At 40.2% G+C, this 16,956-nt stretch overlaps 1 protein-coding gene across 1 annotated transcript in view; it reads right to left on the reverse strand.

Annotated features, from left to right (window-relative positions):
• Window positions 1-224: 224 nt before the first annotated feature.
• MAP3K4 (mitogen-activated protein kinase kinase kinase 4) overlaps window positions 225-16,956 on the reverse strand; it is a gene marked incomplete at its 5' end in the record, with an annotated part of 66,531 nt that continues 49,799 nt past the window's right edge. The window contains 10 exons of the mRNA XM_080615240.1: window positions 225-346; window positions 1,170-1,349; window positions 1,535-1,641; window positions 2,195-2,317; window positions 8,542-8,701; window positions 10,152-10,268; window positions 12,109-12,179; window positions 12,853-13,044; window positions 14,546-14,626; window positions 15,756-15,856. Of these exons, the coding sequence (XP_080471366.1) occupies window positions 326-346; window positions 1,170-1,349; window positions 1,535-1,641; window positions 2,195-2,317; window positions 8,542-8,701; window positions 10,152-10,268; window positions 12,109-12,179; window positions 12,853-13,044; window positions 14,546-14,626; window positions 15,756-15,856 (1,153 nt within the window). The 3' untranslated portion in view covers window positions 225-325. The remainder of the gene's footprint in view (window positions 347-1,169; window positions 1,350-1,534; window positions 1,642-2,194; window positions 2,318-8,541; window positions 8,702-10,151; window positions 10,269-12,108; window positions 12,180-12,852; window positions 13,045-14,545; window positions 14,627-15,755; window positions 15,857-16,956) is intronic.

Genomic DNA, 16,956 nt, shown 5'->3' on the forward strand with positions numbered 1-16,956 from the left:
TCCAAAAATACTAGGTATTAACATTACAGTTCTCAATCAAATGAGAAACGGGAGCAAGAACAAAAAGGGTATGGTCCATATACAGTAGTAATGGCACTTTCACTGAAACATGCAGCTTCTTCCACCTCGCGGACACTGTCACGTGAGCAACATGTGCCAAGTAAAACATACAGGAGCAGCAGAGAAAGTGACGCTCGTCACTTGTGCAGTCTTCATAAGTTCAACTTTTATACTGTTTCTCAGCACAGTATTTATGTAAATATTACATACAGTAGTGATTAAAAGAGATCTTGCCAGAATATAAAAGGCCAGAGGTTGAATAACTTCATTCTTCATCTGTGCAAACCTGTGAATGGAACAGAAGGCAATTATTCCATTGTCTCCCTGCTACAGCAAGATGACAACAGATCAGTTTCTTCAGCACCTTCACTGAACATCTTTGAAGCTTTCTTCATTCTCCTTTGTTACACAAATAATGAATTACAAGTGAATACCCATGTTTGCACTGTCACCGTGCAACTAAACTTTTAAGCTGGAAAATGAGAGAGAATTCAATAACCTGCTGTGCTCCCTGTTCTTCAAAAAAGTTAGGAATACACCTCAACGTGTAGCTGTGATTATTTGCCTGTTCCTAAGCTAAGCATTAAACCCCAGTTCATGCAGGAACTGCACATTGTTATGCCAACTGCCAGATGAACATTCAGCATGAATGTCACATTAAGTATGAGCTTTAAAGAAAATCAGGCCCTTGCACTGAAGGCTGGTCAAGTTCTCAAGCATGTGCCTCTTTCCCTTTTTCTGGAGGGGATCTTTACTCTCTCTACTACCCAAGTTGTGCATCCGTTCGTGCTAAAGTTTTAGGGACAGAGCCCTTCAAGTAATCACCGCTGAGTTGAAGCTTGACAGGTCTTTTCAACATATGATACTGCATCTCAAAACAGCAGGAAAAGTTCATGACATGGCGTGCACCAGGTCCTTTTAGTCAAATGTTTGCCAGCAGTGTCACATGTGCTTCTGAAAAGTTGCCAGACCTTGTTTTCTGGACAGCATCAACCTGATACCAGCCTCCCACTGTGATCCAAAGCCCTGCAGCATAGCTGCAAAGAAGGAAGCCAAAAAATCTGGTTTTGATTCTATCTAGTCTTTGTAGCCAAAGCCACGAGACAAACCTTGACAAAAGGATGATCGAGGAGCTGGCTGGCCGTCCACCTCATCTTTGGGTCACTTTCCAGGCAGTGGCAAAGGAAGTCTTTCCCTTCTGGGCTCACTTTGTCAGGAATAGGAGGTTTATGACCCATCCCCACTTTATACATGATCTGGAAGTTGTGCTCATATTCATGCCAAGGCCTCTGCAACAGGTAACAGCATTGTAAGATTCAGTGAGTAACTTGCTATCCAACAGAGCATATATTTATGACCCCAGGAAATTAAAAACCACCCCAGTACTTGCAGACTTCAGTGTGATAAATGGCAGAATTTGCAGAGAAACTGCTAAGAACAATCTGCAGTCATCCAGTATGTGAAACATCCCTACCTTGCCGGTGACCATCTCTATAACAACACAGCCCAGGCTCCAGATGTCCGCTGCACGTCCATGCCCTTCTCCTTTAGCTCTAGTAATTACTTCTGGAGCCATGTATGCTTTGAAACAACACATATGATGTCATCAGTACATAGGGCAGAAGGAATGGTGTACATTAAGCGATTAACTGGGTAAGCCAAATGCTTTTTAATACATCTGTAATGAATTACCACTCAGCTTTTCTTGCTAAGTTTTGTCATTTGCTCTCTCCTTGTTCTTTGACACATCGGCAGCATAACTCTCTTTCAGTTTGAAAGGTGACTGTGAAAATTCTAGCACAATAACACGCTTTCAGTTGCTGTCATTTTAAAAAAGCAGATTCAGCAGCTGTTCAGTAAGAACAGCACTGTTCCAGTAAGGCTGCAGAGAAAGATGCAACCCCAGAAAACACAAGCTCCAGCACCTTTACAGTTACCAGACAAACACAACTTTATTTCTCCAGTGACATCATTCACTGATTGTTTTGGCTTCTGGATGTAAAGCACATCTAACTAGCTACTGTAAAACCAAGTTTCCCCTAAACACAGCATTTCACTCTGGCCCAGACTTTCGGCAGAGGTAACTTCTTTTACAGTAACTAGACAAGTGCCTGCTTAGCACAGGCTTCCTTACCTGCAGTCCCCAAGGTGCTGTTCACTTCTCCAGGCATTGTCTGGGTGTTGTTCTTCAGTTTCACTGAGCAGCCAAAGTCTCCTAGTTTAATCAGTCCAGATGAGGTAAGAAAGATGTTGGCTCCTAGGAAACACAACAAGAAACAGTAACACTTGTTAAACTGGTGCTGAATTGAGGAATGAGGGTTTCTCAATATACCCTTGGAAGTTACATGGCAGATAACAGCCGAATTCACACTTGGGTCTTTACCTGTGGATTAAGTATGAAATACGACAGCATTAGAGATGTTCCCCAAAGGGTATGCTACCAGGATTTTTGGTGGGTTTGCGTAAACACTAAGTGTACTGGAAGTTAACAACAAGAAGTGTTCAAATCACAGAGCAGTACAAGCAGGCAAATTCATCAGCTTTCCATACATGCTCGTTATGCGAAATGACTCCTCCAGGAATTTATGAATTCCAGTGCTTATCCTTGTGAATGTTGCACTGTGTAAAAACACCTGTCCTGAAGGACCTTCCTGGCAGAGGCCATTGCTGTGCACCTCCCACTAGCCATCTCTGCAGTTCTGCAGAGTCAAGCCATGATTATCATACAGCTGTGTCATCACAGCCAACTACAAAATGGAGCTTATAGCACTTTATTACAGGTACTATCAAATACCCACTCCTGCTGTGCTGTACTTCCAAGAGGAACTTCTGGAGAAGGGCTACCATTACAATAGCTGGCTACACTGCCAGTTTACACTAGAAAATACTTCCCTAGCATAGCTGAAAAGTCTCCAAGAAGAATCTGCAAGTGGCTTCAAGTCACTTGCTCTACACAACAGTGCAAAATAAGCCAAGTGGTTTTCTTTTGTTCAACATCCTGCCAAAACACATGTTGAGAGCCAACAGAGAACAGGTAGAGCGGAAGCAGCTCACTATACCTGTCCTGCCAAGTCCTGGGCTCTGAAAGTAGCACACTGAAACTACAAGTAGATTGCAAGAGTCAACACAGTATCAGCTGTGATCTCTATTAAGGCGAGACGGATGGTAGCACAGAACAAAAGTGTATGCCTGCTGTAGGAGCAGGCAAACATTGGGGACTTCATTACACACAGCCTTTCCCCATGTCACACAGAAAATTCTTTCAAAAACAGCTCATCTGAATATAGCCTTCAGAATTTTCTCCCTTTCATTCCACCCTGAACACAGGTCAGTGCAGGAATTCCCGGCTGCTCCTCCTTTGTGTTACATTCTCTTAGTTAATGATTTTTTCCAGTTAGCTTGGCTGAGCATCCCCAAGATATTCATAGAAAAGAAGAAGAATCCTCAAAAAGCTCAAGTCAAAGACAGTCATGCAGGTCAATAATGCCAAAACCCTGCCTGCTTCTCAAAGGGCTTAACTACTATAAGAATGCTTGCTTTAGTTATCAAGATTTATTTAGTCCAAGAGGCATTGCACAGAACTGCACTAAAAAGAGGAAAGAAATCAGTAACAGAAATAAATTCCAACCTTTAATTACTACAAGCCTTCTACAAGTTCTGGAAGAAGAATTAACTTTCAGTGAATACAACTCCTGTGCACACTGTCTGTAAGTTTTCCACTCCCGGCATTCAGGTGCCTGCCCATACTCAGAATTCCTCGGCTGGATTCTGCAGTTTGCCGGCAGAGAGACAGACACGTCCACAGTCACAACATGATCACAGGCATGTAATGAGGATGGGTCATCCATCCCTCAGCTTCTTCAATGAAAGAGAATCCAGAAACGCACCAAAGCAGTACAGGAAGGAAGCTCAACAGAACACAAAGTATGGGCAACGCACTGGAAGAGTGACAGTTACTCTTTTCAGCAGCTTTTCCTTTGAACTACTGCCTACAGCTTTTCTAATGGTTTTCAAGCAATCACTTGTTGTATAGAAAGTAGGCGCACTTAGCCCACACAAAGAGCTCTGTGAGAACAGCCGTCACTAGCAAACACTTTCACAAGAGTGTTTTGGAAACCTATGTTCCTGTTCCTCAAGAAAGCAACATGCAAATTTCACAGAAGGCTACAAAGCTGTTCCCAGCTACTGCAGTGGGTGGAAACTGGCAGAGCTGAAGCGCAAGGATCTCTCTTCTGACTGAACCTAAAGCTATGGTGATCGTTTGGTTTAACACAGTTCAGAACCGACTTACAAGGCCTTTCAAACTAAAGTCTGTCCCTTTTAAAAGAAAGTAGAGACAACTCTGCATAGATGTTACTGTGAAAGCTCCTGTGAGCTCTTCTCCTGAAAGCACCTGGAGCTGCCAAATGGGACAAAGCAACAAACCAAAGTTTCACCATGAAGAAATAGGCAGCACTTGAAGATTGAAGACTCATGTTGCTCACATTTTCTGACACCTGAATAAGGTTTCCACTGATGTGTTGTCTGCTGGAGCATCTGTTCTGTAGGTTGCTTGGTCTCAGAGACTCAGAACTTGGTCTAAGAACCAAGCTACTTCACAGACCAAGACCAAACTCTAAAAGGAGTCTTTAAAAAGGGTGTCCTTGTTAGATGACACCTTCAGACTCCAGCAGGATCTGGGTAAGAGAACAGGGGACACAAAAGGGCCTTAAGGATGCTTGATGCCTTTTATCTTTGACAGTTCATGCTACTGGGAAACTGACAGAATTCTTACCATATCTGCATAGTTAATGAGCAAAATACAACCAGAGACAATGGCTAAAACAGCAGAAAGGAACAACACACCCATCTGGTCCTTCTGTCTTCCCACACATACACTATCAAAAGCATCTTCATTGGATATACTTGGCAGAGGCAAGAGGTAGCCCAGTTCACAGCCCTACTGCCATCTATGCCACAAGACCTTCCAGGCAGACTGCAAACAAACAGCAGATGTCAAAAGCTGTACCTTTGCTAGAGAAAACAACAGCTATGACCCAAAGCATTTAAGCTGAAGTTACATGCCTTGTATCTCTGTGCCAAGTCAGCCCCATATTAAGTGCAACTACACTGGCGTGATGTTCCAAAGGTGCTGGTGTAAATATTGCAAGGCCAAGGAGCGTTACCAAAAGCCCCACTAAAGACTGTGGCATAATTCCACAAAGAGGCGCAGCTCACAGACACTCCTCAGCCACTACTTCAGCAGTGCAGCAGCCAAATTCATTCAAGAAACAAGCAGGCCAAATGCTACCCTTTGATGAGAAAATCAGCTTCCGCATCCTCTTTTACTCAGTCTCTTAGAAAGCATGACACATGCCCATAGTCTCCCGTTGAACAGCCTTTCATCTTTTGCTGAATGACTTTCCTTTCCTTGTGCTCACCACAAAGACATGAAGGCAGAAATGGCCTTCATGAAATTTTGAGCTAACAAAAAAGTTAAGAAGAGGATAGTAACACAGTAACACTTTGATGAAGACTTCCTGGCCTGAAGCATCTCATTCACAGGTTTCTCATTTACTGAAGCTTCAGATACAACCCCTTCATTTTCTGTACTCATCCTGAAAATGCAATCTAAGCACTCTTGAGGAATATGCCCTTCTTTCCCAGAGAGATAGCACAAGGCATGACCTCAGTGATTAATGCCTCTCAGTTCAGCACTTGTGAGCCCACACGTGGAGTGCTATGTCCTGGGTTTAGGCAAGTACAAGACAGACATGGACATACTGAAACAAGCCCAGAGGAGCATCAAGATGGTCAGAGACTGGTCCACACAAAGTACGAGGAGAGGCTGAGAGATGGGTTTGTTTAGCTTGAAGAAGGGAAGACTGGAAAAGTGTGTGTGAGGGGAATTTACTGCTGGTTTCAGCTGTGTAATAGGAGTATATCAAGAAGATGGAAACAGATTTTTCCTCAGAGGTGCAGTGTGAAAGGATATGGGGTAATGGACACAAATACCTCCAGGGAGGTATTAGGAAAAAGTTTTTCACAATGGGGATAGGCCAGTCATTGAGACAGGGCCCAGAGAAAAGGGCATCTCCATCTTTGGTGACAGGAGTATCTCAACTCAATGAGGTCCTGAGCAATCTGATGTAATTCAACACTGGATCTGATACTGAGGTTGGCCCTGTTTTGAACAGAGGGCCCAACCAGAGCTGTCCCTTCAGCATTAAATATTCCATCACTCTTGATCATTTAGCAGAATAGCTTCTTGCAAAAAATGAATGAATTATAACTGAGGAATCTGGGCTTAGCCACAGGGGTTAAAATCCAATACCCAGAATAGAGATTAAAAAAGTATCCCAAAAGACTTCATCACCACATGCTAGCACCAACTACTCATCAAAACCAGTGCAGCCAAGTGTAACACCCAGGCAACACTACCTTCAGTCTGCTCTTGCAACCATGGGCTGAAAAGGATTCAAGGCAGCTGTATCTTGCTTCATCTTTTACACTTTAAGAACTGGATGCTGTAATAGCATCTGAAAGACAACAGTGGCACAAGTGAACACTACTAACTGAGAGACTCAGGTTTTGAGCACAAGATACTAGCAGACACCAACTGCAGGATACATATAAGCAATTATGAATTTGTTATCTGCTGGTAAAAGAAAGAGATCCACAGTGATGTTTAGCAACCTGTGATCTGACAGCAAGATTTCCACAGGAAAGCAGTTTCAACAGTCTGACTGACGTGTTATCATTCTGATTCCCTATCAGAAAAATACCTGATTACAGAGGAGCTAAAATGAAAACCAGAGCTTTCTTTACTGCTGTTCGCCTGAAAACTTGAGGACGCAATGTTAGCATAAAAGACGACAGCAAGAGACTCCCAACATAACATCAGGCATCCTTAGCAAAAATACCCTCTGTGCTCTGTCTTCATATTCTGTCATTAAATTTCAGGAAGGTCTATACATAGATGTGTCTGCAGTGACACTCTGTTTATAGCTGCTGCTATTCTCAAGGTACAGCCCAACATTTGATATGAGGAACCTGTTGCAACAGAAATGCCTTCAAATAACACCGAATTACAGTTCTGTTAAACAGCTCTTCTCACTTCCCTGCATTTCCCTAATGAGAGGAAGACCTATTTGGAAATATATCCAAAAATCAGCAGTGACATAGAGCCGCACAAAAGAAATCCCTGTCAGCCAGCCCTGGTCACAGCCTTTGATCACAATAAGCTTCCAGGAGAGCATAATCCAGCTAATCAGAACCTGGATATGGAACGATCAAGTAAAGGACAAGGAGGGCACTGTGAATAGCACAGAGGGAAATTCACAACTGGAGAGAAACCTTGGGTGAGGAAGGAGAACCAGAAAAGGCAAGATTGCTGGGAAACGGGAATGAGGGAAAGTGTTTTCTAGGAAACAAAAGCCAAAACTAACTCAAGAGTGGCCTACCTGGGTGGGAGGCCTCTGGATCGTAGATAGTTCTTTTCCCAAATGAGAAGCACGAGGCCAAAGGACCAAGAGCAACTGGGAACCTCCTACACTGCTGCGGTGATTCAAAACCCTGTGAGCAAGAGGGACATAGAAACCCAGCATCGTTGGGTTGCACTGCCTTGACACAAAATGAGCATTCGCAGGGCATAGTCTGTGCATTGTTCATCGTTTCCCCTACCTTCAGTTAAGTTTCTGTCACAGGTGAGCAAAATATGCCAGACTAACAAAACCAAGATAAACCACACATGGAGGATGTTCTTGGAGGCGCAGGAAAAGAAAAATGAATGTGAAATGTGGACTGACACAGAGTGCTTTAAGCAAATGTCAAAACCAAAGCCCCTTTGGTTACCGTAGTTCCAGTCTGCTCACTTTGTAAGCAAATGTTGAGAGCCAGGCATGAGTAGATAAATGTATGGCAAAAACCAAAAACAATACATAAGTAATTTTACCATATCCCTTTGACTCCTTTTAACAAGGCTTTTATTATATTATTGCTTAAACATTGTTTAAGCAATTCTCATCTGAAATCCTAAAACTCTTCTGGAAAATAGGAATCACCAGGAAGACTTCTGTTGAACAACTCTAGCACAGTATACTGCTTGTCAGCTCCCAGAAAACACCATTTCTTGCATAGTTGAGAAGAAAAACAACATTACATAACTCAATATATTAGTACTAAAAATACCAGGACCAAAATTTGAGTTTGGATGAATCCCCAACAATCTTAACAACCTCCACAGAAACTATATAAAGCATGGGCAGAATTTATGAGTTTTCAATGCCAACTGTGAACACTTTTTATGTTCGGCACTTAACAAAATGCAATGTTACTGGCCAATCACTCGTAAACTGAAAACTGAAAAATGAGTGGAAGGCTTCATACACTTAAAGGCTGTATAGGTAACGTGCACTAAATCTGGGCAAATATGTTCCCCATCCCTCCCCACTACCCTCATCTACAACACTGAAACAACATGACCATTTTCACTAACATTACCTTTAATGTCTCGATGAACAATACCATGTTCATGTAGTACATTGATAGCAATCGTGATTTGCTTTGAGTAGAGCCTAATGACATGCTCCTGAAGGCCCAGTCTTGATACCTCTTCCAGAGTGCCCTCATCACAGTACTCCATGAAGATGTACATTTCTTCCTGTTGTGGGAACCAAACCGGATATGATTGGTTTTAGTTTGATTTTTTTTTTAGGCTTTTAACACTGAATTACGGTCAAGTTTTCCTTCCATCCTTCATTGTTTGTGACAAGAATAATGGAAGTACCACGTAATGTTTTAATGAAGTACCTCTTACCATGGAATGTCTAATAAATCATATCTTCAGAACTCTATTCTCTTCAGCATGCTTCAAACTAATATATTCTATTGCACAGCTATGGAAAATCTCTGCTACATGTCTATCTATCTACTTGGTGGTATAAAACTATTAATATTACCTTGACATCAACCAAAAACCACTTTGGAAATGTTGTAGGTATATTACAAAAAGTTTCTTTCTTTGCATATTTAGACAAAAAGATAAAATGATGGTTTTTTAATGAGGGGTTTTTTTTCCCTCTCTCCCAGTTCATGCAGTATCTTGTGTTGGTTGCTTGGGGAGGGCAAGTTTTTTGCTGTTTTCTGTGGCTTCAACAAGCATGCCAATTCTAACTCACATTAAGAAGTTAGGTTCTTTTCTGTCTGTTTTCAAGCCCAGCCAATTTCAGACAGCCTCAATTAATACAAAAAGATGGCAAAGACACTAAGCTTTTAGAACTACCCTGAGAACCGAATGACCCAGTGACACAGTCACCCGAAGTTTTGTCCTCAAGTCCAGAAATGCAGACAGAAAGCACCCCGTGTCCCCTTCTAAACCAGCAATGGGTCAGCAAATCAACTCATTCATACTGAGCAAATCAGTCAAATCCACACACCACTTTCCAGCCAGACACCAGGCATTCTGTTCCCTGCCCACTTCACCCAGCAGAGAAACATGAAGGACCTGAGACTCACCAGGGGAGGTGGGAAGGGCACATGGGAAGCAGGACTAATAAAAAGTGGGGCTCTGGAATCCAGTTCCATAAGAAAACCAGGCTCCAGCAAGATAATTTGTTTTTCCTTCTGAAGAGGTGCTAGCTGAATTCCAAAAGATCTGCCTTCTTAAGATACTTCTCTGGCATCAACATTTAAACATCAGCACAAAATTTTTCCAGGGATCAACAAGATATTGGTAAAACCTTTGCTGCTAACAGTGAAGGGTTTTAGGCTCTCTAGTCTTTACCTACATGCAAAAGTTACTGTACTGTATATGATACAGTTTGCTCTTAGAGCACTTAAAACAGTAGCAGCATAAAATAACTCCAGCATTACTCAGTCTATTCACTTACTGGGAACCTTCTCTATTTACATATCAGTTCCAAAATATTTCTCCAAACTATGTTTCAGAGACCTCAACATTCAGAGGAAAAAAGACACGTTGCAAGTTCAAATATCAAGAGATATCCAGACAAGATAAACTAGAATGTTCTCAACTAAATCCAATGATCCAAAGCTTCTTGAATTTTTCTCTCTGCCCTATAAAAGAGCCCAAATTATTAATGTTTTCTTACCCTATGGAGCTCCACACCAAAATAACGAACAAGATTAGGGTGTTTGATGCCTTCAAAAATCTTCAGTTCATCAGCTGTTTCTTTGATGGTTTTGTGATCATTTGGTTGAAATCTTATCTGCAAGAAAGATTTTTCATTATTTCCCACTATTTCAAATTACCAAGGAACAACAACAACAAAAACAACAAAACAAACCACCAAAAAAGAAACAAAAACAAAACCCAAACACTTAAACAAAAAACAGAACCAAGCTATTTTTGGAAGATTATGTGGAGATATGATGAATTATAAACTTTGTAAGAGCGAAATGCCATAACGTAAATGTATAAGTACACATGTGTGCTTGTATCTCTCTTCCAAGCTTGCCTACTAGCTTAAATATGGTAGATAGACACAGTACAAGAGAATCTGAAAGTAGTATCAGTGAGAGCTATTGTTCAAGAAAAGACTCGTTACCAGGTACTTCATCAACTGAGATTCTAAGGGTTTTCACTGAGAATGATGCAGCTGCAAGGAAAAGGCGTGGCATGGAACAAATAGAGTGGTAAAGATTTTAATGAAAGAACCAGGTTTTCATCGGTTCTCCTACAATATCCTGTGATGGATTTTTCATGGAGGAAAAATTTATCAAGCCTTGTGATTGTTTTGTTCTGTATAAAAACTACAGGATACAGTTTGCACTCAGTGGTAAAATCAAATACATAGAGGTTACAAAAAGGTGGCAACTGACATTCATGTACTTTACATATTTTGTAACACTTCAAAGTTGCCGTACTCTGTATTTGTAGTAAAGCTTCTCCACTATAATTTGAAGAGATTTTTAGACAGTAAAGAAATCTCAGGGGGTGGGGAAAATGCAGTATCTTGAACTAGCTTAAAAATAAATAAGTAATTCTGGAAGTTAAAAAAACTACAGGAAAAGGCAGCACACTGCATATCCAGCTTCCTAGTAAAGTATCTGTCAAACAGGGTCCACTTGACTTATTTGAGCTTCTGCTAAACAGCACACACATGCTAACCTGTAAAAAGCACTTGCACCTAGAAAATGAATTCCAGAAGCTGAGTGCTACCAATGGGGGGAGAAACGTTATTTAATTTTGAGAAAAAAAGAAACAACTCGACAACAAGATTTCAAGTGTTGGTATTAGTGAATGACTATGGTACAAGAAGTTAAGCGTAAGCCAAGTCTTGCTTGTCCAAACCTTTCAGATCACATATGTTTTGGGGAAGGGGGGGGAACTGGCTCATATAAATGTAACTGCTCCAGCATCAAATGGCTGGCATGGCAACTGCTGTGAAGAGTTGATGCCCACAGTTGTCTGAAGATGTAGAAATGCCATAAAACTGAACAATACAAATATTTTAAAAGGCAAGGTGCTGTAGGAAAACAGATCTCTGCACCTATACAGCTTTACTTGCTTCTACCCTGACAAATTTTCTGTACCCACCAGGTTAGTCAACAGCTCTGTGACTCAGCCTAGCTTACTTAAACTACAGGAGAAGCTGAAAAAACCTGATGCCACACTTCTGCTCTAAGCAGTGAAGAAAAAAGGAATAAAATGTGAAAGGAAAACCTGCAAAGTAAATATAAGTTTGTGTACAGACTTCACTAACCAGAAAACTCTTTTCCAAAATAACTGATGATCTCTTAAGGGGAGCTCTTATATATTAAGCAAGCTTTCATTAAGTTCACAACATCCCTCTGAAACCCATCCATTTTACATACATTTAAATTGGAAGTTGTAAACTGAAAAGAAAAAGCCTAAGTAACTTAAGAGGAACAACTGATAACAGCCTATGTGGCTACATGAAGAAACATTTGCCTTCCCGCTCTTTCTCAATTAGCTAGCAACAGTACTCAGAAATCCTTCATGTCTGCTAAGTCATGCACATTCAGTTTAAAAAAAAAACCCAAAAACCCCACAAGAGCAGCAGTGATTCTTGTACAAGTACTCACTTCCTTCATAGCCATCAGCTCTCCAGTGTCAACACTGATACACGTATAGACTTTCCCATACTGGCCCTCACCTGCAGAATTAAAATAAGAAAAATGATACTACATTCAATAACCAACGTGAACATCAACTGCAATGTGAAAACATCACTGGAATCAGCTTGCCAAGATTATTTACCTTTCTTTCAATTTAAGAATTTAAGTAGCTTTTAACCCGTTACACCTATTCTTACATTCATAGTCCTGAATTCAAGCTGATTAAAAGTAAAAACATCACATTAACAGGCTGATCTGAAAGATAACTTCTCATGAATACAAGGATTTTCCCCACAAACCCCAAGCCGGAGTCAACAATGATCATACGGGGGAAACAACAATAATATTGGTGAATTAAGTCCCAAAGTTCACGCTGATTCCCATTTGTATTTCTGGTTCTTCCAAAAGCAGAACTCGTCAAATATCTCACAGAGTTAAACACATGCAGGAATCACAGGGTCATACCTAAGTAATTGTCCTAACCAAATCCTCCTCCTCTTTCTTGTTATTTGTTTCTTGCTATTTGACCAGTGAAAACTTCACTGAAGTTCTACATAAAGTCCTAGCTGCAATAGTATCTTAACCTTCTGATTACAGTAAAATAGGTATTACCTACGTGGAGACCCAAGATTTCAAAAGATAGCCTTAGATTTCCTTCAAAAAACTAAGGTTGGTATTTTAGCCTGACAAATGAAGGTATAATGAACGTACCAATTTTGTTTCCTCTCTGCCACTTGAAAGTCACTTTTCTCAAACCTACATGCATGACATTATCATAAGATTTCGGTGTGTCACAGACTTGGCCAATGATGTTCTTCCTCCTCATCTCTCTGTATCTCCTTTCTTCAAACAACTGAACAGACTTTTGAACAGCTTCAATCGGTGCTTGCTTGGAAGCAGTGTCTAAAAAGAGTGATGAACAATTTCCTTGATTGAGAAATATTCGCTGTGTTTATATTTTGTTACCTTTTGGTATCACATGAAGTGACCTAAGTTAGAAGACAACTATTTTGTGAGTCTAATCTAAGGTGCAGGAAAAGCATAAAACATCTTAGCAATCACATATTAAGCTCTCACTTACAAATCAAATATGAAACTAAAGTAAAATGAGTACTGGTACTTTTCCAATCATCTCTTACTTGATTCAAGGAAATTAAACATACGAAATGGAACATTTGTCTGCATGTAGCCTGTAACTAACCACCGACAGATAGTGGAAATATGTTAGGGTCACTAAGAGCAGCAAGGAAAGGAGGACAGGTTAAGTTGTCCTATACAGAGATATAAGAGGTTTCTTGGAAAACTCAGCATCTGTTATTTCAGAGATTTAGTGGTGCTAGATAACTCCAGCTTTCAAGTCTTATCACGAAACAGAATCCTTTTGAGTGAGACTGGAAGAAATCTCAGGGCAGCATTAATTTATCCCCTCCCTGTAAAGCACAAAAATTACGTATCTGTCACTGTTGACTGACAGTAGCCCAACCTGTTTCTAACAGTCTCCAAAAGATGGAGATACTGATACTCCTAAATGGCATATTCTAGTGCCCACATATAATTAATACCACTTCATCTACACCAAATCTGTCTCGTTGTTTTAAACCAAAATCTTTGAACAGTAAAACCAGTTCCCATTGCAACAGCCTTCTAGAAATTCTCAGGTTTTCCTTCACTCTTCTTTCCTAGTTTAAACAAACTCAATTCCTTCAATGTTTATGTTCTGAACAAAAAGTAAACCTTTTAGATTTCAGGAAAAAAAAAGTAATGTTCTTCCTGTGTTCTGCCTGAGCCACCTAATGAGACCAGATTTCATGTGACAGAAAGCGTTTTTCTAATGTTTCATGAGATTCCACCCTGCCAGAATACATGCAAGCAAGCTACATGTATATATCTGTACTGTATAGGAGCCTCACAAGTAATGCAGTTACTTTATGTTTCATGAAAATAAGCAGCAGGACAGAGAGGAAGGGCCCCGCAACAGCCTTGAATTCAGGAAACAGTCAGGATCATATCCTGTTAGACACCCAAAATAAGAAAATCCCATACTGGGGAAGAGATCTCAGAAAATGAGGAAGTGCTTCCTAGTCTAATGCAATTCATAACTGGGCACTGAGCAGGGACAGCAAATGCCCTCAATTCCTATAGTAATAAATGTACTAATTTTGTAAACAGAAAGACTGCTAGCATCTTTCAGGAACTGAAAAGATCTATCTTTCATGAAGTTTAATTTCTCCTACCTCACACCTTGTGATTCTGTTAGCAATTCTACCTGCAATCAGGATCTTGGTTTTTCCCTTTTCTATCTACAAAGCAGTGAAAATCTCTTTACAATCAGCATTAAGATTCAGCCTTTTATTGCAGCATTAGTTTGATAAATATTACATTAAAGTGACTCCTAAACACCTACCTTTGGTCTGGTTGATTAACGTTCTGAGCTCCCAGCTCCGCCGGGAAGAGCCACTTGAATCTCCTTTTGGATATGATGGTTCTAGAGAAAAAATACTGTGAGCATAGAAGTGGCTTTATCTCATATTAAGAATTATGCCACTATATTCAGCAGAACCTGAGATGTTACACATCAGGACTAATACACCCTACAAGTATATGAGGCAGCCATATAGCAATGTATGCTGTTGAACTCACAAGATTACTTATTTTTAGAAAACAAATCGTGAAAGCTATTCTGAAATAGGATTTAATTTATACAGGAACAGAGATCTCCTTCCCAACTGAGGGAAGCACTTCAAGTCAGGGCACTTAATCAAATATGCAAGAAATCTGAAGGAAAAAAATCTTTCAAAGTTCCTTAGAAAAAGACCTGTATTCATTCCAAACTTAGCCAGTTTCCTATTCACACAGATACATAAAAGGAAATAAGCATGAAGGCAGAAAGTATTTTCAACACCTGCTTAAAAGCAAGCAAACAAATCAACCACAAAATCCCCACACCTCTTAGTATAAATTTTTAAGGCCATTCTTTCTTTGAAATCCACTTCATTTTGCAGGATGACCACAATATCAACTCTACTTCACTTGGGATTCTGTACTTCATTTTGGTTTGCACAGAACACACTATCTTAACAATCAACATTTCAAGGTATTTGATGTAATAAATACCACATATACAGGGACTGGGGAAACCTGAAGGAGAAGCTCTGATACAGTACATCAAGTCACACACCCTGTCCCCTCTTCCAGAATGCAAATAACAGCAAGTATTTGTAAGATGAATATTGCAGTGGAAGTTAAAGAACTGGATAGAAAACTTCACTGTCCTGATAGCTCCAGTTCATACCTCATTAACAGCATTTAGAAAGTTACTATAATTCAGCAATCATGTTACTCATTTAATTTTGGACACTGTAACTTAGTAAGCTACCAGGAAATTCCTTCAGCTACAATTCAGAAACAATATGAAAGGCAAGAGAATAGTGGATGTTTCTTAAAATAGAGGAACTTACTCTGACAGTATAAGCCTAGAAGTTAAAAAGCTAAGATTTCTGAATGGGAAAAGGTGAAAAAATATTTGGAAAGGGGCAGAACTGGAAACAGAGAAATAAGTTAATGGCATAAATCATCTGCACATCCAGGTCACAATCTGTTACTGTGACAATCACCTTCTCGCTCTTCAGTGGGACTGGAGTGACGACTAAGAGATCTGAACTGCAACTCGGCTGCTATTGAAGCCAGTCGATCATTTTCAGGGACACTGGAACCCCTGTTAAAAAGAGCCATTGTACTAATTAACTTAGCATTGCACTGAATAACTACTAGTGACAATTTAACTGCAGTTTAAAGAGAAAGAATCTCTGAAGCCTAGGATATGAACCATGGAAGTAACATGAAAGAAAACCTGATGCCAAGAGGTAAATTAAAAGCTCTTTCTATGCTATTTTTTCCCCCAAATGAAGACTTTTTACATTATTTTAGTCATGCCACTCTATGAAAAACCCCTAGGCTTCAAAAGCCCAAACTACTAGCAACTGTTACTTGCCCATAACACAGAATGCATTTTAATGACTTGGAACATACTACTAAGACAGCTGCTGCAGGACGTAGCTGGTGCCAGGTTTGGATATACAATCAGAAGTGATTCAGCTTGATGATAATGTGAGAAACATTATCAGATGAAGGGTGGTAACTGAATTCATATGCTCCTAGTGAGCTGCAAATAACATAGTCCACATTCATTAAGACAAAACTAGTGGGAAAAGCCATAAGCAAGCTGACAGGAAGGACAGTGTTAAATGACAGCAGCTTGACTGTTTGGAAGCCCTAGCTCTTCCAGACAGCACAGAGTAGAATAAGATACCTCAGAATAAGACCCAGATGAATAAGCATGCTGAACAGAACGTGAAAATAACACTGGGAGCCTTAAACCCCTAAATCTTCAGGCACCTTTCTTCAGCCCAAGACATTAATCAATCCACTCATGTTTTAGACCCATAATTCTCTTATGAAAGTCTTTCTACATTAAGTCACTTTCGGATAAGGGTCCCTTTCAATTTTTAAAGTATGGTGGGGAAGATGTGTGACTGACGCCCCCTTTAACATAATGCTTTAGAGGTATGAGCTAAACATTACAGGAAAGAGAAACACCGTTAGTTTTCAGTGAAGGATTTAACAACTACAAAAGGATGAAAGATACCTGGCATCGCAAAGTACACACACCTATGGGAGGGCTTCACTATAGCTCTAAAGTTGCTTCTGAATTGTACCCAATTATTATCTAATAATAGTTTGGGAGGTTTATTAAAGGAAAAAGAAAAAAAAGAGAGAAAGAGAAAAAGAAAAGATGCAATCTTCATAATCTTAAGA

This window comes from Psittacula echo (assembly GCF_963264785.1).
Source record: "Psittacula echo genome assembly, chromosome: 4".
Lineage (NCBI taxonomy): Eukaryota > Metazoa > Chordata > Aves > Psittaciformes > Psittacidae > Psittacula > Psittacula echo.